General features: G+C 40.2%; 1 protein-coding gene across 2 annotated transcripts in view; it reads left to right on the forward strand.

Annotated features, from left to right (window-relative positions):
- Positions 1-19,175, forward strand: part of syt6a (synaptotagmin VIa) — a 130,742-nt gene extending 111,567 nt beyond the window's left edge. Inside the window, exons 5-7 of one of the 2 annotated variants that reach the window (XR_009769230.1) lie at positions 3,357-3,532; positions 6,365-6,515; positions 12,068-19,175. Coding sequence is in view for 1 of the 2 variants with exons in the window: in XM_061686296.1 (XP_061542280.1) it covers positions 3,357-3,528; positions 6,365-6,515; positions 12,068-12,139 (395 nt within the window). In the remaining variant the exon portion in view is untranslated. The remainder of the gene's footprint in view (positions 1-3,356; positions 3,533-6,364; positions 6,516-12,067) is intronic. The other variant, XM_061686296.1, reaches the window with a different exon arrangement.
- Positions 19,176-23,345: the final 4,170 nt, after the last annotated feature.

Raw genomic sequence — 23,345 nt, forward strand, 5'->3', positions numbered from 1 at the left:
TGAAAACAGAATGTACCCCAGAAGATGCATGTTTTACAATTACTTATGGCCATAAAATGGTGCTAACGATGCAATATACACAGCCAAAACAAAATATTATTATTATTATTACTTATTGCAAGGTGTGTTCTCAAGTTAGAAGTGGGATGAAATATACAAGTTTGTGCAGTGACAAAACTATGCTACATGTTAAAGCTGTTGTTTTTCGTCGTCTGTAAAGTAAACACGAGTCACTTTGATTGGCCCGCGAAGCCCAATAGAAGACTTTGTCTACGGACATGTGACTTTCTTGTTTCGTTTGATTGGGGAACTTGAGTCAAACATCACTGTCACACCCACAGTGGATTGGTAGAAATAAAAACGAAAGTCTAAAAATAGATCGCACACACAATTATTGATAAATGTTGCGAGTGGCATGTAGATTATTGTAATGGAGTAAAAGTACAGTTCTTCACATTAATACTGCAGTAAAATTAAAACGTAAGCTTCATAAAAATTACTGGAACTTGAGTAAATTTAATGGAGTAAATGTACCATGTTCCTACCCACTTCTGCAAGAAATGAATGTTATGTAGGAAATGTGTCCTGAAATTAAATGGAATATTTTCATGATTAAAGAATTTTTTTGTTAATTTAATCATTTTAATCTTGTGAATTTTAATTAGTAAAAAAGGCTTACAGTAAGACATCTTTTCTGAAAGCAAACATTTTTTTCTTCTTTGAGCTGGTTCCAAGAAATTGAGCAAAATGTGTTTCGAAAAAAAAAATTAGCAAAATGTGTTTGGAATAAGACAGTTTATTCAAAAACTATACATAAAACAAGCAATTTAGTAAAAGTAATACAGTTACCGGTATATGCATAAACTTTAAGCATTTTTTGTTCATTTTTTTTAAAAAAATTAACACTAAGATGAACTTTCCCATTAGCATTATGCGGTCACTCACCTAAGGGTAACTTGACTATGCTTTAAAGTACATATTAGTAACGAATTTCAAATATTATTATTCCAGACAAAAAAACAAACAAAAAAAGCAATGCACAGCGTATTTCTGAGAACTTTATTGGCAGAACTTTAAAAGAATAATAATTTAAAAAATATTCTCTTATTGAACATCCACAGTGGAGTTGTATTTGAGCTCCTGATGGAATGAAATAGAGTATTTAAGTTGAATGTAACTTACAATACCTAGTTTGAAAAAATATTCATCTCTCATTTAACTGAGCTTGTTAAACTTTGCTTCATTACCAATTAAAAAAAAATTATTATTTAAATTACCAAACTTTGAAAAAAACAAAAATGTATTTCAACCAATCGAGGCATGTAAAATGCATACAACTGCAAAACTAAAAGGATTTTGAACATGTTTTTTTCAACAACAAAAGAAACAAAGCCACGGCGTAGTAGGCTTCTAGCATGTACATTCCTCAGTGACAGCATGAAAATAATAATAACAAATAAAATAAAACTCACAAACTGGTATCTCTTCTTGATAGAGTATGTTTCAGGTTTCAGGTCACAGATCACAATCAAGAAGTTTATGTGTAAGAAATGTCATCACCTACTAATCAGCGTAGTAGAATTGCACAGAAAGAACAAGTCTAAATCAGAGTCATACACTCTGTTTTCTAAGTTATAGTACTACTGTATAGACGACACTGCTGGTTGCCAGCCAATCGCAGGGCACATATAAACAAACAACCAAACGCACTCACATTCACACCTACAGGCAATTTAGAGTTGTCAATTAATCTACCATGCATGTTGTCAATTAACCTACCATGCATGTTTTTGGGATGTGGGAGGAAACCGGAGTGCCCGGAGAAAACCCATGCAGGCACATGGAGAACATGCAAACTCCACACAGGTGGGGTCGAGGATTGAACCCCAGACCTCAGAACTGTGAGGTAGACGCTCTAACCAGTAGTCCACCGTGCCGACAGTATATTGTTGTGTCTTTGCATATTTTTCAGGACTTATCTTCAAACATATTTAATGTATTTAGAAACAAAACACGGATATCTCCTTAGAGCCCTTTTGAAGTTATGAATACACAAGAAAAAATAAGACATTACACTACATAATTAGTGACCAATTGCTTTTCCAGTTGGTGCCACCCCCTTTTATCTCAATTCAAAATCAATAGGACCTAGGACAAACTAGAAAAGAGTACAACGTTTTTAGCAGTTTGTTTGCATCTTCTAAGAACCCAGATAAAAAAAAAATGTAAACTTTTATTAATGATCTGAACATTCCTCAATCAAATGCAGAAACTAAAGACAACCTTGACGCCCAATTAACCATCATGGAATTACATAGTGCAATAAAATATGCAAACAGGAAGGGCACCAGGGCGTGATGGATGTTGAATTCATTAACATTTCTGGTCAATACTAGCGCCTCTATTTTTCAGAACAGTAAAAAAATAAAAGATAACTGTCAAATTAGAAGCCATATGAACACAGCTGCAATCGAACTACTGCTATAGCATCAAACTCCCATTTATTACCACAACCAAACGCCATAACTGTTTTCAGAACCCGATAATCGCATCTACCTTAACAGCCTGGTGGAAAAGTCTAGAAGATACGGATAGATACAAGATACAGATCCCTAATCTGTCATAATCCAGATTTTGAAATTAACAAAACATCTCTTTATTTGATCACATAGGAACAGGGTGGATATTGACCACCTACACCAATTATTTAACAATAACATATTTATGACACGGGATAAATTGTCCCAAGAACTTCAAATACGAGGTGGAAATGTCTTCCAATACATGAAAAACAGCATCTAAAAAAGGATCCCAACACTTCGTAGCACCCCTCAGCCACCTGAGTTTCTTAAGAAAATAATGAATCTTCTCCTACAAAAAAAAAAAAAAACTCTCAAAAATGTATAAATTAAACTCATTTACAAATTCAATATACAAACCAATCGTTAAATAGGAAAAATACCTTTCTAAATCTGCTGATCGCCATTACTGGATACCAATCTGTAACATTACATTCAGGATGACAAAAAATAAAATTTACAATTTATAGGAATTAAAGTGCTCCATAGAACCACATTACTCATTACAGTATGCACAAAATGGGCATTTTTCTGTCTGATATATGCACACAATGCACCGAAAATACCCCAGACACCCATTTTCATGCATTGTGGGAATGGACACGATTCCGTGCTTTTGGCCCTCCATTGCATAAAAGGGATATAGATTGAAAATTTTGCTTGCCCTAGCAGCCAAACAAAGCAGGTTAAAAAAAAAAAAAAAGACCACAGAGTGTGAGACAGCAGTGTGTAAATGTTTGTGTCCCCTCATGACCTTTTCTTCCTCCTTTTATCCAGATCCTTACGTCAAAGTGTCGCTTATATGCGATGGGCGACGTCTGAAGAAGAAGAAGACCAGCATAAAAAAGAACACCTTGAATCCCACCTACAACGAGGCCATCATCTTTGACATCCCACCTGATAGCATGGACCACGTCAGCCTGCACATCTCTGTCATGGATTACGATTTGTACGTAAGAAAAGCGGGCTGCACATGATTTTTAACATCTTCACTGATTTTTCAAATGTAAGAGACCACTCACAGGATGAGGTAGAAAATTGCCGTGTGTGCTTACTGTTCTTAAAATGACCAACACACTATACAGCACACCCATAAAAATGTCTGTCGTAGTAGCAAGACTGATCTGAGAGATGGACCATGGTTCCACAGGGAATCCAGACTGACAAAAAATACAAAGAAGAACCAAGAGGAAGGTCTTTCTGCTCTTTGGCATTTTTATTTTGGCAAATGACTTGGGAGACACTCAAGAAAACCAGTTTCAGTTTCACTTGAGCTTCATGTTGCCTCCTAATTGGCTACCATATCGTTTCACGTCAGAATCAGTCTGTTTCATGTCAGAATGAGTCTGTTGCTCGCCCCAACTCAATGTTGACCACACACTTAATGCCTTGATCAGACTACAGGATTTTAGCCCAGTTATTGGCCCGATTTGCTATCACATGTGATTTTGAGGTCCGGCCCTACAATGCCGATATGTTGTGTTGGGAACGACAAAACTTCTTGGAGTGTGACATAATACACGACCAAAGATTTGGCCCTACAATAGTCCTAGGACCCAAAAATAAAAAATATCTTCCATGTAATGTGACATATGAACGCCAACTCTCTGACATACTGCCCTGCCGTCGACCAACAGCATTGGGTATTGTGACAGGTGCATCACCTCCCTTGCTCGCCGTCGTCAACTAATTTGTTGATCGTCGTCAACATTTATTCACGCGCACAAATCAATGTTTACCAAAGCTTTAGAGCATGAATCAAAGGAATGTCAGCATGTTTACATACAAACGTTAGTCCTAACACTAGCTAGCTACATAACATGATGTTGCCTGCTTGTGAGTGGTATTAAAAGTACTTGAATATTACCTCAAGCTCTCCTTGAAGTAGGTACAGTATGTTAATAAAGCGAGAAAAACGGCCACTATTTTCTTTCTTTTTTGCTGTGACGGATTTTGGGCATGTGAACTTAGTGGAGGTTCACCAAAATCGTGTTTTCTCATTGTTTCGTGTAAGGTAATGTTCTTTTCAGATGTCGTTGTTGGGAAATCCCTTTACCACCTCGTTTTTTTTAAATTTTCAATTCAGTTTAAATTTTCTGTGGTCCTGACAAAAATGAAACTGTTCCTCGATTTCGACATCGAAAAATCACACGTTCATAGGATTCCCAATAGAAAACTACATGTCTGTGATTCACTATTATTATTCTTGTTTTCTGTGAAGTTTGAAGTAATTCTGACAATGTGCTGGCCCTCTCAGTTTGACCCGTAAAATGAGATGGCTCGAGTGGACGCTCCCATTAAAAAAAAAAAAAATCGGACATTGGCATTTTTAAACATCACACTTCAATGAATAAGAGTACTTGTTGTTCTACTTCTGTGCATACTAAGATGGGAATTTTTCTACCAGAGAGTCAAGGTTTTGGTCACAAATTTCCTAATGATTTTAATTGATTTCTAGGCAAGACAATTTGGGGCGATTTGCAACATAAAAAGTGGGATAAAATCCTTAATCCTTTTCCGATTCTTAAAAACTAGTGTTAATTCTATTCATGTATAACTCCTCTATCCAACGATATCATGTATTTTGATATCTAGTGAACCCTCGTTTATAGCGGAGGTTAGGTTTTGGACCAACCCCGCAATAAGTGAATTCTGCAATGTAGCATCCTTGTTTTCTTTTTCTTTTACATATTTTTAAGCTGTATGAATCATCCCATTCCCACACTTATGAATCTCTCCCACACTGTTATTAACCTCTACGATTCTCGTAAACATTTAATTTACGCTTAAACACTTCTTATACTCTTCAACATACATAAAATTAACATATAAAATGAAGGTACACACCATTAAAGTTGAGGCCGATTGTACTGCAAAGCCGCCAAGAGCATTGTAGCTATCACCATGATATTATTTTAATCCTTCTTTATGAAGAGGACCGAACATTAATTTATGCCATAAAGGCAACAGACAGGCATAGACCTTGTGCTTGTCTGCCCTTCCTTGTCTGCCCCATCTTTAATGCCAGATAGCTACTAATGAAACCATCTTCCTCAGCCGCTAACTGCCAGCCGGCAGGTACCTTGCTTGGGCGGAATTGTGGGACTTGACATAAAGTACTATAACGTCTTCCAATGATACACAACGAGACGTCATTCTGGTATTTATTGTTAAAGTAACAAAACACGGTTACTGTGAGACATCCCGTCAACAAACTTGCTTAATATTATGTAATGCTTATTTTACCACAATAAAAAAAAATATGTGATGAAATCCCATGATATGGTGAATTATCAGTAATGTAAATATAATTACAAAAAATCTGCAATGCACTGAATACACTCTAGATCAGGGGTGCTCACACTTTTTCAGCATGCGAGCTACTTATAAAATGACCAAGTCAGAAGGATCTACCTATTATAAAAATGAAAAACATGTATTGATTTAGAAATAAATTTAATATTCTTTAATTAGTAGGGGCACGGTTTCCTTCAGGGCAGGGAAGGGGGAAATCCGGAGGACTTTATGTGACACCCAGATTTTGAAAAGAAAAGGGAAAAAAAACAAGCTCACTTTAGCAGTGTTAAAAAAGGCAAAATGTCTGTTTCGTTACCATTTTCGTCGGGCTATTTTCAAGTTTAGTTCAGCTGTTTCAAATAACAGGACTTCCCATTTCTGATGTTTGCGTCTTGATTACAGTATGTGATGCCACTCCAGTGTGTGATTAGAATCATTCGAGTTGTCGTTTTACATTAAGTGACACTGCACACGCCTGTGCCCCGCAGGGTCGGTCACAACGAGGTCATCGGCGTAATGCGGTTGGGATGCAATGCAGAGGGACTGGGAAGGGACCACTGGAATGAAATGTTGGCTTATCCTCGCAAGCCCATCGCACACTGGCACCCCTTACTGGAGTCCAAGAAATCTGAGAAGGAGGTGAGTGTGGGGAGGGAAGGCATTTTGGGTGGCTCACTCTCATTCTGACTGAGCAAACTGTGAGAAAAATCCAAATAATGAATGTTGCGAGTGATTCACTGAGTGTTTCAGTTACAGCCAACAGTCTTGATTACTTTCATCAAATGTCATCTTTGTTTTTATCAGGAGTTGACTTTCTGTAACAAATTGGCATTGTTATAATAAATCCATTAATCTATGTTTACATTTAACTTCCCATTCATTTTATACATGTAAAAAGTATATTGAAGTCAAACCACTCAACAAACAAGTGCTATAAGAACTGTTAGATAAGACACTCCCAAATTCTCAAAATATACTCACTTAATAAATGGCAATATAGATAATAATTAAGGGCGTAATGGTAAACAAAACGTAACAGTTTGGTACATTTGTTTTAAGGTCTCTGTTCAGTTCACATTTGTTGAAGTATGGGAACAAAATACAATACGTAAAACTGTTTATTTTTACATTTAATTAGAAATGGATTCAGATATTGATGTAAAAAATAAAATAAATAGCTGTAAGTTCTCCAATAAAAGAAAGATTATTAAACAAAATAATGTATACAAAAAATTTTTTTATTAATAATTTTAAATCTTTTCTTCTTACTAATGTGCAACATCCCCAGTTTGTCTTATTGTGGAAGGAAGTGAAACCTGCAGACAAATGCATCAGTACATTTTGAACCGTCTGAAATTAGTACACCCTGAACTGGTTGCCAGCCAATCACAGGGCAAATACAGATCAATAATAATCAATTTAACTTACTATATAAATATATATATGTGTGTGTGTGTGTGTCCTGGGTCGTCCCCGGGGTATCCTCCCTGTGGGACGTGCCCGGAACACCTCACCAGGAATCAGAAGCCCCAGCCACCTCATCTGGCTCCTCTCAATGTGGAGGAGCAGCGGCTCCACTCAGAGCTCCTCCCGGATGACCAAGCTTCTCACCCTATCTCTCAGCGAGAGCCCGGACACCTTGCGGAGGAAACGCATTTCGGCCGCTTGTATCCGGGATCTTGTTCTTTCGGTCACGAGCTGTGAGTCGTGACCGAAAGAACAAGATCCAGGTGAGGGTAGGAATGTAGATCGACCTGTACATTGAGAGCTTCGCCTTTCGGCTTCGCTCCTTCTTTACCACAACGGCCCGATACAAAGTCTGCATCACTGCAGACGCTGCATCAATCTGCCTGTTAATCTCCCGTTCCATTCTTCCCTAACTCGTAAACAAGACCCCAAGATACTGGAACTCCTCCACTTGGGGCAGGATCTCATCCCTGACCTGGAGAGGGCACCCATCCTTTTCTGACTGAGGACCATGGTCTCAGATTTGGAGGTGCTGACTGTCATCCAAGCCGCTTCACACTCGGCTGCGAACCGCTCCAGTGAGAGTTGGAGATCACGGCTTGATGAAGCCAACAGAACCACATCATCTGAAAAAAGCAGCGATGCAATACAGAGGCCACCAAACTGGACCCCCTCTACAACTCGGTTGCGCCCAGAAATTCTGTCCATAAAAGTAATAAGGTGAGGGTTACCCTCACCGGAAACGAGTCTGACTTAATGCCAGCAATGGTCGTACAGGGACCGAACAGCCCGTATCGGGGGGTTCGATACCCCATACTACCAAAGCACCCCCACAGTCGAACGCCTTCTCCAAGTCCACAAAACAATTCAATGCGCCCTCGGGGACCCTGCCGAGGGTGAAGAGCTGGTCCACTGTTCCACGGCCAGGACGAAAACTACACTGCTCATCCTGAATCTGAGATTCGACTTCCCGATGGACCCTCCTCTCCAGCACCCCTGAATAGATCTTACCACGGAGGCTGAGGAGTGTGATTCCCTGTAGTTGGAACACACACTCCGGTCCCCCTTCTTAAAAAGGGGGACCACCACCCCAGTTTGCCAATCCAGTGGCACTGTCTCCGATATCCACGCGATGTTGCAGAGGTGTGTCAACCAGGAAAGCCCCACAACATCCAGAGCCTTTAGGAACTCCGGGCAAATCTCATCTACCCCTGGGGCCTTGCCACCAAGGAGCTTTTTAACCACCTCGTGACCTCGGCCCCAGAGAGAGGAGAGCCGTCCGAAAGCCGTCCGGAAGTCTTTCTCCATGGCCTCGAACTCATCCCACGCCCAAGTTTTTGCTTCCGCGACCACCAAAGCTGCATTCCGCTTGGCCAGCCAGCACCCATCAGCTGCCTCAGGAGTCCCACAGGCCAAAAAGGCCCAATAGGACTCATGCTTCAGTTTGACGACATCCCACACCCTTCGTGTCCACCAACGGGTTTGGAGATTGCACGATTTCTTGGGGGCTGTGACATATCGTTCCATCTTCCATTTTCAAACCAAAAATTATTTTCTTGTAGTGAATTAATGCACGTTTTACGTTTTTTTAATTCCATGTCCTGCTTCAAGCATTTTCTGAACAAGGCGAACATTGTAAGTTCTAAATTTTTCTTGTATGTTTTTACGAATCGTCTTGCACAATTCCATCCTCCATTCATCCATCCATTTTCTGTACTGCTTATCCTCACTAGAGTCGCGGGCGTGCTGGAGCCTATCCCAGCTATCATCGGTAAGGAGGCGGGGTACACCCTGAACTGGTTGCCAGCCAATCGCAGTGCACATACAAACAAACAACCATTCACACTCACATTCACACTTACGAGCAATTTAGAGTTGTCACTTAAACAAACATGCATGTTTTTGGGATGTGGGAGGAAACCGGAGTGCCCGGAGAAAACCCACGCAGGCACGGGGAGAACATTCAAACTCCACACAGGCGGGGCCGGGGATTGAACCCCGGTCCTCAGAACTGTGAGGCAGACGCTCTAACCAGTCGGCCACCGTGCCGCCCTTGCACAATTCAACATATTAAATTTTGTTGATAATGTTAATAATTAATTAATTAATAATTTGATTAATATTAAATAAATGTATATATATTAATTTAAATACAAATTTACAATGATATAAAAACTACACATTGCTCTTCAAATGCCAGGTGTCTGATAGAAAAAAAATTAGACCAAGATAATTGAATTGAATTAAATTAAATAAACAAAAAATCGAGAGGGGGGAATAAACATCTGAGATAATGTGGTTGCTAAGTGTGCAGACCCTCTTATACTGTGTACTGGCAATGTGGCTGTGCTTAGAATTACCCAATCTTACCCAAAGTCATGTTATATGGAAACAGTGAGTGGCATTTGGAACTGTTCATAATTCCCTCCTTGTCTAAGGCCCAGGGTTCAGCTGAAGAAAAACAGCTCGAAAGCATAATGGTGCTACCGCAGTGTTTCAGTGTAGATATGGGTCTCTATTTTTTTGGACTGCGGAACAGCGTCAGAGTGCAAAAGCTGGGATATGTTGATTTTCGTGCAAGCGCTCACTAGCATGTTTGCAAATTTGGCAGACCGGTCAGCGCCAAGATGGGCACAATCTGGTTGTGTTCTTTGAAAGGTTATTATAGTAAATGAAAAAAAACAAAACAAATGAAAAAGAACAAAACAACTAAAATAAAATTGAAAAAAAGATTTTTTGTAAACAAAATAAAATAAAAATGAGAATGTTTTAAAAAAAAATATTAACACAATGTGTGCCCTGCGACTGACTGGCGACCAGTTCAGGGTGTAGTCCGGCTTTCGCCCGAAGTCAGCTGGGATAGGTGGCAAAAAAGACCGAGAAAGTTGAGGAACGCTCATCAAACACCTGTTTGGAACATCCCACAGGTGAACAGGCTAATTGGGAACAGGTGGGTGCCATGATTGGGTATAAAAGGAGCTTCCCTGAATTGCTCACTCATTCACAAGCGAAGATGGGGGGATGTTCACCTCTTCGTGAACAAGTGCGTGAGAAAATAGTCGAACAGTTTAAGGACAATGTTCCTCAACGTACAATTGCAATGAATTTAGGGATTTCATCATCTAAGGTCCATAATATCATCGAAAGGTTCAGAGAATCTGGAGAAATCACTGCATGTAAGCGGCAAGGCCAAAAACCAACATTGAATGCCCGTGACCTTCGATCCCTCAGGCGGCACTGCATCAAAAACCGACATCAATGTGTAAAGGATATCACCACATGGGCTCAGGAACACTTCAGAAAGTAAATAGTTCAGCGCTACCCCCGGCGTTTTTCTTATAGCTGGTCAGTCCGGCTGAAAAGTTGGAAGTCAAGGCAGTCGCTACAACGATTGGTAATAGTGTCTAACCGTGACAGGCCGGCTCTCAGCCAACATGCTGAGAGGGCCAACTTCAAAATAAAAGCTTCATATATTACTACATTGTACAGCAATGCATTTTAGGCTTTAATTTTAACCATGCGTTCGGCTGACTAGGTTGCGGGCACTGCTGCAAATAAAGCAGTTTTCATATGCAGCTGTGCCAGCATTTTAAATGTAAAAAATCACTGACGATCAGGCTCATTTAATCGTGGCAGCCAAAATTGCAATCACAATTAAAATTCTAATAATTGTGCAGCCCTATTTCCTCTCAATTTGTCTATCTAACAGTCACAAATCTGGAAGTCCACTTGAGAAGTTTGCAATTTAGCAACAAGGGAAGGAAATCATGCAAATAAGAACTTTATTTTTTATTTTTTTATTTGTAAGTTAAACATATAAACACATTTTTAAAAAGGCGATACTGAATCGTGTCTCATGAATATTTTTACTGTACATTGTGATGCATCTAATTTAACTTTTGAAGCAGTATTTTGCACTGCACTTATTGGACTTAAGATTTTATGGACTGTTATTCAGTACATTTATTTAATTTGTGGATGGAGTTCATCTGTCAGTAAGTTAAATATTTTTTTTTAAATGGTACTTTTTGTACCATTTTGAGTTTTTATTACACAATACTTAGTGCGAATTTTTTTTTTTAATCTCCTACTTGACAAATACCTGATAAAAAAAATTAAAACTAATAGTGAAACTATTAAAGGGGGGGGGGGCAAGTGCCCACTTCACAAAGCAATTCCATGATCTTCTCCCTTACCAACTTTACATCATCCACTCGTGGAGGTACGTACTTTGTGTGCTACGAACTACCTACTACCAGACTCAAGCAAATCAGTTTCTTTTTCTAATGTGACATGTCAAAGACTCCAGTGCCCCACACACGCTCTGCATTTAAAGGAAATGACAGGAGCCGCTTTTATTGGACAGGATTGAAGTGTGCTGTGAACACATCCACACCAGTGCAGATGTACTCTTTTATGCTTCCTTACGCCAGTCCACTAAATTACCAACACATTTTTATGTCACTTTTTGGGTGCATTTTTCTTTTTATTATTTATCTCTGTCTCTTTTTTATATCACAAAAACCTGACATTTAAACAGGGGTGTGAGACTTCATATATTCACTATAAATCCAAAATAATCTATATGTGAATTTAGTTTATATATTTTTAAGACATGATTAGCATGAAGCTCTGTCTGTCCACGTCTTTTTTTTATTGTCTTTGTTCAAATGAAATAAGAATCTGTCTTTGCATGTGTGTGTGTGTGTGTGTATGTGTCGCAGTGGAAAGCAAGGGCCGCCAGCTTTGACAGCCAGGGCTCCTGTCCTTCCCCCCGCCCCCCAGCGACACCCTGAGCAACACCACCTGAGACCTCTGCAACCTCCTGCAACCCAGATAGGGGGTGGTAGGACGTTCTTCCTGCCTCCTGTGGATCCATTTCCTATCTGTGTGATTATCGAGGAGAAACCCTGCTGTCGCTCCTGCTCTGTACTCCCCCGCCACCCACCCACCCACACACACACACACGCACACACACGCACACACACACACACACACACACACACACACACACACACACACCCCTTTAACCCACCCCTTTAGTTGACTGCCAAACCCCACCTTCCGCCAGTGTGGTCCAAGAGGACTTAGGAGTACGTCAGATCAGGTCATATTTTTGGATATTATGGCGGCTCAAACTGCAGAGATAGGTGTTTCAATACCCTTCTTCCTTGTTTGGACATGTGTGCAGACTGTTAAACTAAGAAAGTCTCAGAGGGAAGCGGGATGTCTGAGGAGACACGTTTCGCTTTGTAAAACGTCCTGGTGCTGCATTCATTTACATCAAAACAAAATTAAGCTGTAGCTTCATTAAGGTGTTAAATTGAGTTTTCAGTTGCATCAGTGTGTTGTGATGCCAATTTTTTAGACTTCTTGCTAAATCACTAATAAGCAGAATAGGATGATGAGTACTGTAATAAGTATTCAATTAAAGCTTGAAAACAAGGAAATGAAAACAACAGCTACTAACATACGGTATTTGCTCAAAAAGTGGCTGTCTCTCAGATGCCCTGACCCAATTAGTTGCCGGTTGCATCATCCACTTAAGACAAATAAATCCCTCAAAGAAAGGCCTCGCTTTTCAAATTCCAAACCGCCCCCCCCCCACCCCCCTCACCCCAAAAACACTTCAACAGTGCGAGATTAAACGCAATTTGTAATGCATTACGCTACGTGGAGGCAACAGTGATTTGTGTTCCAGTTGACTCAGACATGGGATCACTCCCCAATGTTGTGTGCATCCATGTTTATGCTTCTGCCAAGTCTGCCTCATTTCTTGATGTTTCACCGCACTTCTCCATAATGGTCATTTTATTTCGATTCACTTGATGAATATACCTCCTCCATATTGTATAAATAGAAAATATGAATTCAAAAATACATTTATACAAATAAAAGTAGAGCATCTCCCCCACTGTAAAAGTGCCCCCTCGATCTGCAGTTGAGTTCATAAGCACTCATGGCCACTATCGCACAACTTCTCAGTTTCTGGTTGATATTTGCATTGCCTCCGTGGTCTCCTCTCGTGGAGGATGTGTGTATAATTTTGTGCATATATTTGCGTACTTTTTTTGTGATTGTTTGCATTCTTTTAAACCAGACAAAATGTGAAGCTACATGTAGCCTAGCAGGTGGTGACGATTAGAGAAAAAAAACACTTTCTCGATGTTTACTGTGTTGGTTCTCTTGTGGAAAATGTTATAATTTGTCACCCAGATGCCGATGTGGTTTAGTTGGCTCCCCTTCTTCAATTTGCTGGACCTGCTGTCTTTCAAGCAAACGGTGAATTTTAGTGATGAAAAATGTTGCGTTGTGACAAGAAATCTGTACTTTGTTTTGTAGATGAAGAAGTAAATATTTTGTACCAAGAAGAAAACGCCTTTTAGGCTGTGTGAGTGACGAAAATGTATAGTTGTTGGATTACTAAACGTAAATGTGCGTCATTCAAAAAAAAAAAAAAAAAAAAAATATATATATATATATATATATATATATATATATTTCTAAGTTGTGATTTAAAAGTAGAAATGTGTAAGCGTTTCACAATGCTAATCCCCAAACCAACAGGAGGCAGTGTAATTACAATACTCTCAATAAAACCAAAAAGTTAAAGTTCATGTTTTTATCTGAAAAGAAACTCTTTCTTAGCATTTCAGATCACATTAAAACCTTGGAAAAACAATTATACTATTACATACATAATACAGTCTTGTCTTTGGACAGCGACAGATACTAGCAATGAACATGGACGTGATAACTTGCATAGCATTCTTCTTATCCTGAAAATAGAACAACAGTAGGAAAGCATGACTTCCAATGAGTCATCATTTTTAAAAAAAATAATTCAATTGATTGCGCTCGATCTCAATGGACGAATAAAAAACTAATCTTGAACTGGACGATGGCCAGATGTGTCACATCCAGTGGTGACCAATCAGATCTTTTCCTGATAAGACAATGTTAAGTTTTAAAAGAGTGTTTATAGTACAATCGAATGACCTGACTTAAAATCTAACTAATGAATTAAAACAAATGTTAAGTTGCTGTCCAAATAGTAGTGGAAGCTGATTGGACAACAATTCAATGTTGCAAATCCAGTGTTGGCCAATCAGATTCAATCTGGCATGGGTTTTAATACTTGTTTTTACTGCCTGCAAATGGCCAAAAAAGTCACTTACAGGCATGGAAAATGTTGTTTTGATTGTAACTTTCAAATAAACAAAATCAAACGCAAGGTTGCTTTCGAAAATGGAAGTTGATTGAGCAAAGATTAGATGCACCACTCAATGGCAGCCAATCAGATATTTTAATAAAAACAAGTCAACAGGGTTGACTGTTCCAGGCGTCCTACGCCAAGTCGCCCAAAAAATGGCACTCAAAAAATAAAAGAGTTTGTTCAATGTTGAAACGAAGCTTCTGACATGATGGATGTCACAGTACTACTGGCCTCACTGTGCTCGCATCATACAAAACAGTTTGTCTCGAGGGGCTTTAGGGCTTCAGGATATGTGCAGATGTTTCCGCAATGATCTGTTTTAGACATTTACTCCTTGTCTGGTGTGTCGACGAGGTGGGGTCAGTCCACTCGGGTCGGCATTTTGGAGCAGTGGCTTTTTGTTTAATGGGCCCTCGTTTAATGGGCCCTGTGTTTGACGTCACCCCTCACCGTATCATTGACGCCTCCAAACTTGATCTGAGTCACTTTTATTGGCCTTTGATTTAAATGATTTGTTTTGTATTTTATATTTTGTTCATTCTTAGTCATGCAGTATGCCTTTTTATGCTGGAACAGTTAAGCGCCAACAGGAGAGCAAAAAGAACAACAAATATAATAACTGCACAACAACTAGGGATGTACAAGTACTTACATTTGCCTACTCGTTGATATCCATTACGCATTGAAATTAAGATGAAAATGTGTTTTATTTTGATCAAATATTGCACAAAACTAACTTTTCTTACACGTGGCAGAAGTTTTACTGAAATGTAGCACTTTTTAGACTAACAACTTGTCATTACTGACATTTTAACATCCAACAACATGTTTTGCTACCATTCTTGCCAAACTTTTCACTTAAATGTAGCCTGTCACCTGAGGCATTTTATGTAGTGTCTCAGTCTGAACAATAGGGGGCCCTATGTAAAACGAGTACATACAGTAGATAAAAGGAGAAAGAAGAAAGACCACACCCCTGCTTACACCCCGAGTAGACACATCTTTGTCTTTAGTGGCCCACATAAAAAGATGTGGCATGCCGAAGCTGGGCCCAAACCGTTGAGTTTGAAAACTGTGAACTAGAAGGTTCAAACTGTCACTATCATAAAAGTTTTATTCGCTCTACAGGCATTTTCACATTACCAACTGTCAAGTTGGAAAAATAAGTCAAACTACTCACCCTTTGAAAGCAACAGGAAAGTCTTTGCCGAGATATTTCGGCAGGCAGTATCAGAAAAATCTTGTTTTGTGGTTGTTTTTTCAGTATGTACTAGTCACCGAAACCGAAACCCGAAACTGAGAATCCCAAGGCCGAAAGCTGAAACGCCGGAAGGGATTATCAACCAATCAAGCTTTATTTGTAAGCGCTTTTCATACAATAAAATGGAACACAAAGTGCTTTACATTAATTAAAATATAAAAATAAATCAAACCTGGCAATTATTTATTCTAAAGTTATGCCAAATGTCAATACAACTGGATTTATGGCTATGATAGCAGAGCTGCCAACCTAAAGAAATTCTCTTCCAGAACAATGTGAATGTCCATCTTTTTACCACGGGACAGTTATTGCGGTATATTATGTAATAGGCTGAAAAAAAATCTGCATACTGTTCAGTTTCACAACATAACAATTACTCTATAATAGTAATAATAAATTGGCATCAATATTTGATATTGCATGAACATGGCAGACACATTTGCAGCCAAATGTCCTCTTGAATGCACTTTTTGTAGTTCATGTATCCACTGGTGCTGCTGAAATGATGCAAATGTCTCCACTGTGGGACTAACAAAGGTTATCTTATATAAAGATTTATTATATTCATGTACTTTAAATAATTTTGGGGGAAAAAGTATTTCGTTCCACAATCGAAAATGCACTTTTGGGCTATTGTCGGCATTTCGCCGACCGAAATTTCGGTGCCTCGCTAGTATGTACTGTTTAAGCAGTTTTATGTTCAACATGGCATCACCTTGGTCAAACTAATTTGGGTATGTTAAGAGACATAACGATATTTGTGTTTTGCTTATTCTCAGTGGTACCCGGGTGACACACACAAGAGATAAGTAGCACATACAAACCATATGGACATGGAGGTAAGGGAGCAACAGGGTTTAGGATTCGCCTCATCCTATTCAGGTTAGTGGATTCTGTGGACCTTAATTTCTTTGAATTTTTATGTTTAATTCAGTTGTTCAACCACTGAACTATTGGAGTTTCGAGGTCGGCCTGTCAGGATAATTTTTCTAAGATGATATATTTTCAAAACATCTATCACGGTAAATGATAATATTGTCGTTGTTTTTTTTTTAATGCCTCTGAAATCGTGAAAAATAAGGCCCGTCCTCATTCACTCATTCATTCATTTTCCATAGCGCTTATCCTTACTCGGGTGGTGCCTATCCCAGCTTACTCTGGGCAAGAGGCGGGGTAAACCCTGAATTGGTCACCAGCCAATCGCAGGGCACATACAGTATAAACAAACCACTATTCGAACTCACTTTCACACCTACGGGCAATTTAGAGTCTTCAATTAACCTATCATGCATGTTTTTGGAATGTGGGAGGAAACCGGAGTACCCGGAGAAAACCCACGCGGGCACAGGAGAACATGCAAACTCCACACAGGAGAGGCCGGATTTCAACCCAGGTCTGGGATGGGCTCCAGCGCGCCCGCGACCCTGGTGAGGATAAGCGGCTCAGAAAATGGATGGATGGATGGATGGATGGATATTACATTTTATTTTTTGCTGTTAAATCATTGTTGTTATTATTATTATTGTTATTGTTGTTGTAATTATTATAAGTTACTTTCTTGTTTCGCTATTACATTGTTTATCTTTACTCTGTGATATGGATCCCCTTTGGGTCTGAAATAAAGAATAAAGAGCTGCAAGACTAGCCTGGTTTACATGGAGCCTTCTATTCCGATTATAATCGGTTTAGAAGCCCAAATGGATGAAAATGCTCCAGATAAACACCTGAAATGCAATAAACAGACCAAATCCAAATGGAATTACATTCGGTTTCACAGGGGTGGAATTTCTTTTGCCAATCCGATCAGAAGTACATTTTCGCAATGTAGATGTCATTCAGAATAGTCGTGAAAAGTTCTGTCTGCGCATGCGTCGTCTGTGTGGTTGGTCCGCTGAAGATGAGCCCTTCGCCTGTCAATCCAATATACGTTAGCTACTGGCTGAATAACGTGTGCCACTGAGGTTATGCTTAATAAACAGTTAACGTTCCCCTGTTTGTGTTGATTGGGGACTAACACACAACAACAACCTGGAGAGGCACTGACGTTTAAAACAACTTCGCCGCAGTGAAGTGAGCTGTTTAGCTCCTTAATCCGTTAGCTCACAGGCTAGCTCGTTTGCTTGCGGCTGGGCTAGCGAACACAACACACAGTCAACTTTCCCTTAAGTGTCTCTGTAGTGTGAATCTACGTGCTGCACATGGAGCAAGGCTGTGGAGTATTGGATGGAGCCACCAGTAAGAGTGTAGCGGTCTTGGGTCTGCCGGCGTTGCATAAGCCCTACTAGCACCTAAAGACACAGCCGTCCAACTCTGTCGGCTTACTATGTGATCCGCACACCGGCTCACCGCAACAATGAGCATTTATCGAGTCCGGAAAAACTATCGTTGTCCATTTTATTTCTCAAACGATAAGTCGATATAGTAATTATCTTAACAGGCCAATTCGAGTGTCTGCTGTACTTACCTGCACTTTTAGGCAGTTACACGTTTTTGACAATGTGAGGTTGTTTGGTTTTCAGGCTTTTAGCTTCGCCTCACGTTGCCATCTTTCTCAAAATAATTTATTATTTTTTTTAAATGGGCATTTTGTATTAGTGTCAAGTGAAACAAATATTCTGTTGATGAAATGAATAACTAAGCATAAGGAGTTTGTTATAGATATACCAGTGAAATAATTGGCATCAGGTTGATCCCCACTTGTCACTCTCAAACCACTTTGTTGTTTTCCTTCCATTGGGCGTGATGTGTTTTGGTTCTGTGACATAATTAGCTTTTTGATTAAAGGATTTAGGCAAATTGGCCTGTTGTTTGTTTTTGTCGTATAATGGCGGAGGCCTAACAAGCCACAGCAGCCACCGACAACATTAACTGAAACAGTCGAATGCACTCACACAGCAAGGTGTCATGGTCTGTGTTTTGGTTTGGGTTGTGTTTAGTTTTGTTCCATGTTTTCCTGTGCTCCATGTTTGTCGTGTGCTCATTTGGTTGTTGAAACCTGTTCCCACCTGTTCTCGTCTACCTTGTGTCGACCAATCAGCTCTCTCCAGCCATTCTTGTCTTGTCCAGGTGTTCCTCGTTGTCTCGTCAATCTGTTTGTATTTAGTTCTCTGGTTTCTTGTCAGCTCATTGTCGTTGCAGTTTATGATTGTCAGGTGTCATTGTCTCTGTCTGTGCCATGTCATAGTCGCCAGTTGTCGCTCAGTTATTTCTTCAATCATGTTTTGGGTTTACTCAAGTGTTTCTTTGTAACTTTGTGTTTAGATTTTGGACTCTGTTAATTTAGCATTTAGACTTTTTCATGATCCTTGTTTTCCTTTGGGTTTTTTTTTAAATTAAAAATAAAAAAAATTATATACTCCTGCAGTACTGCGTTGCCTCCCTCCTTCCCTGCACTTGGGTCCTCCATGTTTTTGCCTTGCCTTCCTCGCCTTCGACCAAACCCCAAACGTGATACAAGGACGCTCAACATCTAATTCAAATATTAAACTACTCCCATGTAGTTGTATATTAAAGTAATGATACTAATGATGCATTATAGACAAAGACACCAGCCATAGAGAAAATACATTTTACCAGGTTTGGCATCAAACGGTAGCCATTCTTGTTGGCATAGCGTAAACAGGAAGCCAGCTAACCTGTTTTCGGATTTGGTCATGTGACGTTCCATTCGTGGATAGACCGCGCATGGATGCCTTGACCGTGACCCGGAGGTTTTTGTCATGGCCTACAAATTTAGGACCATCTCAATTCTCTTAAATGTGCATTGAGGAGCCTCCATGGAGGAGCTATAATCAAGGAACTTCTGGTGTTTTTGTGTAGAGACTTTAGAATTGGAGTAATATGCTCTGATCTCTTTGTTCTGGTCAGAACTCGAGCTGCAGCGTTCTGAATGAGCTGCAGCTATTTAATGCTCTTTTTGGGGAGTCCAGTCAGAAGACCATTACAATAGTCATAGTCTAATAGTCTACTTGAGATAAAAGCATGGACGAGCTTCTCCTGGTGCTTCATGTACAAAGACTTGCGTGGATTTCCTACTAAAACATGGCGCACGCTCAAATCCAGAAAACGTCGTACACACAAAAATATTCAGATGTATGAAACTCTGTGTACTCATGAATGCAAGCACATTTCCTTCGTACATTCCAATCAACGTGGAAATGAGCGCACATGTTGGAGTAGCCGACTTCTCCCTGTCCACGCCCGACATTTGAATATGCAAATCACATTTAAATGAACCCTGCACCTTGATACCGATCTCTGCATGATCAGAAAAAAAGGAAAATGAGCACGGTAATGAAGAAAAATATTTTTTCTGAATGTGAAGTTACTCAATGAAGTGGAGGCACGCAAGAAAACCCTCTTTGGCACGCTGTCCTCCGGTGTTAACAACATGCGAAAGAGGAGTGAATGGAACAGCGCGCGTGCGGCTGTCGATGCTGTGGAGACAGAACAGCGCGCACACTTTGAACTAAAAAAGAAGTGGTCAGACATTAAGGATGGATGTGAAGCGGAGGAAAGCTGCCCACCGCCAAAGTGTGGCCCAAAAAAGGCGGACGAACCGGTGCGGAGGGTCTCACCCCATTCGAGGAGAGAATCGCTGCGATCGTGGGTGACGCTGCTCTCTCAGGGGTGATGGGAGGACGTGGCTGACTATGATCACCCCACAAGGTTAATATCATGTATTTTTAGAGCTCATAACAAATGTGTTCATACAGTAACCAACACTCAGCCCTGTGAGATAAAGGTTCATGCGTATGTTGTATGTGTGGTTTTTGTAATAAATCGTTTGAATTCAAATAGAAGAGAGGATATCAAAAACGTTGACTCCTTTTTGATTACTCAATTTATTATTTTAATACACAGGAGAGAACACGCACCCTGACAAAAAAATATATGTTTTATTTTTAGGAGAAGAGGGGTGAATTATGTCAATTTAAACACATTTTAATCACGTGCAACCGATGTACATTTTCAAATGAAGTAAATTCTAAGGACACTTTTTTCCAGTGCAGGTGCTGGAGTCACGAAGCGATTGTGAGGGCATAGGCATAAATGATTGCCTTGATCAATTAATAGGTGTCCTCACAAATATCAATGGTTCATTAAAATACACTGGTTAACAAATGAATTATGAGTCCTTGCCTCAATTGCATTGTTGAAATCAAATGTTGCCGGGCATGAATTGTCCATCAGTGCTAATTGTTCATGTCTCTCTGATGCGCAGATTTATGAGAACAGTTTCCCAGCATCACCTCTAAGTGTCGCCAAAGCACCAATAGCTGCAGAAACGTGCGTACGCCAGCCATGCAGTTGGCGTGAGGCACCGCACATTTCCGCGGTCATGTCACTCTTGATACATCTGAACTTTGTCGTGAAAAAGAACGGACGCCACGTTTTTGTGCGTACGCACCTTTTGTACATGAGGCCCCGAGTCTGCTTGGCACATTCACTCTGGATATGTTCTTCAGCTGGTAGAAGCCTGTTTTTGTGATTGATTTGATATCTGAATCAGAATTAGAATCATCTTTATTTGCCAAGTATGTCCAAAAAAACGCACAAGGAATTTGTCTTCGGTAGTTGGAGCTGCTCTCGTACGACAACAGACAGTCAATTGACAGAACACTTTTGAGACATAAAGACATTGACCAAAAAAAACTGTCACTGAGCAGTAAAGGTTTCCTAGATATCTGGTAATGCCGGTACATTTATTTTTTGACAATTGTGCAAAAAGATGCAGAGTCCTCTAGCACTTAGAGCAGTTCGAATGACTAATATTGCAATAGTCCGGTGCAATGACCATTGTGCAAAGGGCGCCGAGACTTCAAGGAGTTTATGCGGTTTAAAGTGACGAGTAGCGCGATAATCTGGGACAATGTTGATTGTGCAAATGTTGCAGATACTCCTCAATCAGTATGCAAATGGAGCAGATGCTACTCTGGCTGCAGACCGAAATCGAACATGATTTCGGACTTGGTCTTTCGTTTTTAAAGAGAGTGGCTCTAGGTATTTACTAACAGAAATCCTTTTCTTCACAGCCAAAAACAATTACCGCATTTTCACGACCATAAGGCGCACTTAAAAGTCTTACGTTTTTTCCAAAATGGGCGGGGCGCTTTATAATGCGGCGCACCTTGTGCGTGCACTGAATTCCAACAACTATGTTGTGTGATGAACGCTCCGCTTGACTTTTTTTTTTTTTTTTGAGCATTTCCTGCCGACACGCTGCTTACACAGAGGAAAAGCGGATGTGACTTAGGACAGGGGAGGGTGCGTGAAGGAGGACGCTAAAGCCACGCCCCCACGCCGGGGTTTTTTTTTTTTTTTTTTTTAACCGCTTGACTGACTGGGGGCATTTCCGGGGTGTGCATTGTGCAAAACAACCGGTTTGGCTAAGGACCCCAGTCAAAAATGGCACCTACGAAGAGACACGTTTACAAAGCACAGTTTAAACTGCAAGCTATCAGTTCAGAGGAACATGGGAATCGAGCAGCCGCGAGAGAATTCAAGATCGACGAATCCATGGTACGCAAGTGGAGGAAGCAGGAAAACGAGCTTCGCCAAGTCAAGAAGACGAAGCTGAGTTTCCGAGGAAAAAAAAGAAAAACAAAACACAGAAACAAGGCGAGGTGGCCCGAGTTGGAAGACCAACTCGAGCAATGGATTAATGAGCATAGAACAGCCGAGAGAAGCGTCTCAAGTCACCATTCGACTGAGTGCAATAACTCGGGGCTTGCCATCATTCCGAGAGGCTTGACGAACCGCTGGACATCCGTGTAAACAGGGCGTTCAAAGTGAAGTGAGCGGCGTGGGAGCCATGGATGACAGGTGGCGAACACAGCTTTACTAAGACTAGGAGGCAGTGCCAGGCGAGTTAAGCCACAATTTGTGAATGGATTGTGGATGCTTGTTCGAACTTTCGCACGGCAACGAGACTGACTCGAATCTGGCGTGTTTGATTGAGAACTTGTCCAGCTGTTCATTTCTGATACAGAAGATGAGGACTTTGATGGATTTGTGGATGAGGATTGATCAAAAAAATAACGTGAGTACATTGTTAAGTACTTCAATAAAGTACAACCGAACTCAATTTTGCTCCCGCTGCCTTTTTAAAAACGTTGTTTTCGCGTGCATGCATGCTACCGTATGTTTTAAGGTAGCGTATGTTTTAGCATGCCTGCGCCCAATAATACGGTGCACCTTATGTATGTGTTAAATATAGAAATACACCCCGTAACTGAGACTGCACCTTTTAACAAGGTGGCCCTATGGTCGTGCAAATACGGTACCTTGGTTTTGTTGTGGTTTAATTGATGGAAGTTTTCGTTTATCCAGTTATTTATTTGTTTTAGACAGTAAGACACCACCTCAATTGAACTGTCGTCATCTGGAGACACTGCTAGATGTACAGTCCCCTCCAAAAGTATTGGATTGGCAAGGTCAATTCCTTTGCTTTTGTTGTATACTGAAGACATTTAGGTTTTAGATCAAAAGAGGAATATGAGACAAAAGTTCAGAATTCCAACTT

The sequence above is a fragment of the Phycodurus eques genome, chromosome 1 (assembly GCF_024500275.1).
Source record: "Phycodurus eques isolate BA_2022a chromosome 1, UOR_Pequ_1.1, whole genome shotgun sequence".
NCBI lineage: Eukaryota > Metazoa > Chordata > Actinopteri > Syngnathiformes > Syngnathidae > Phycodurus > Phycodurus eques.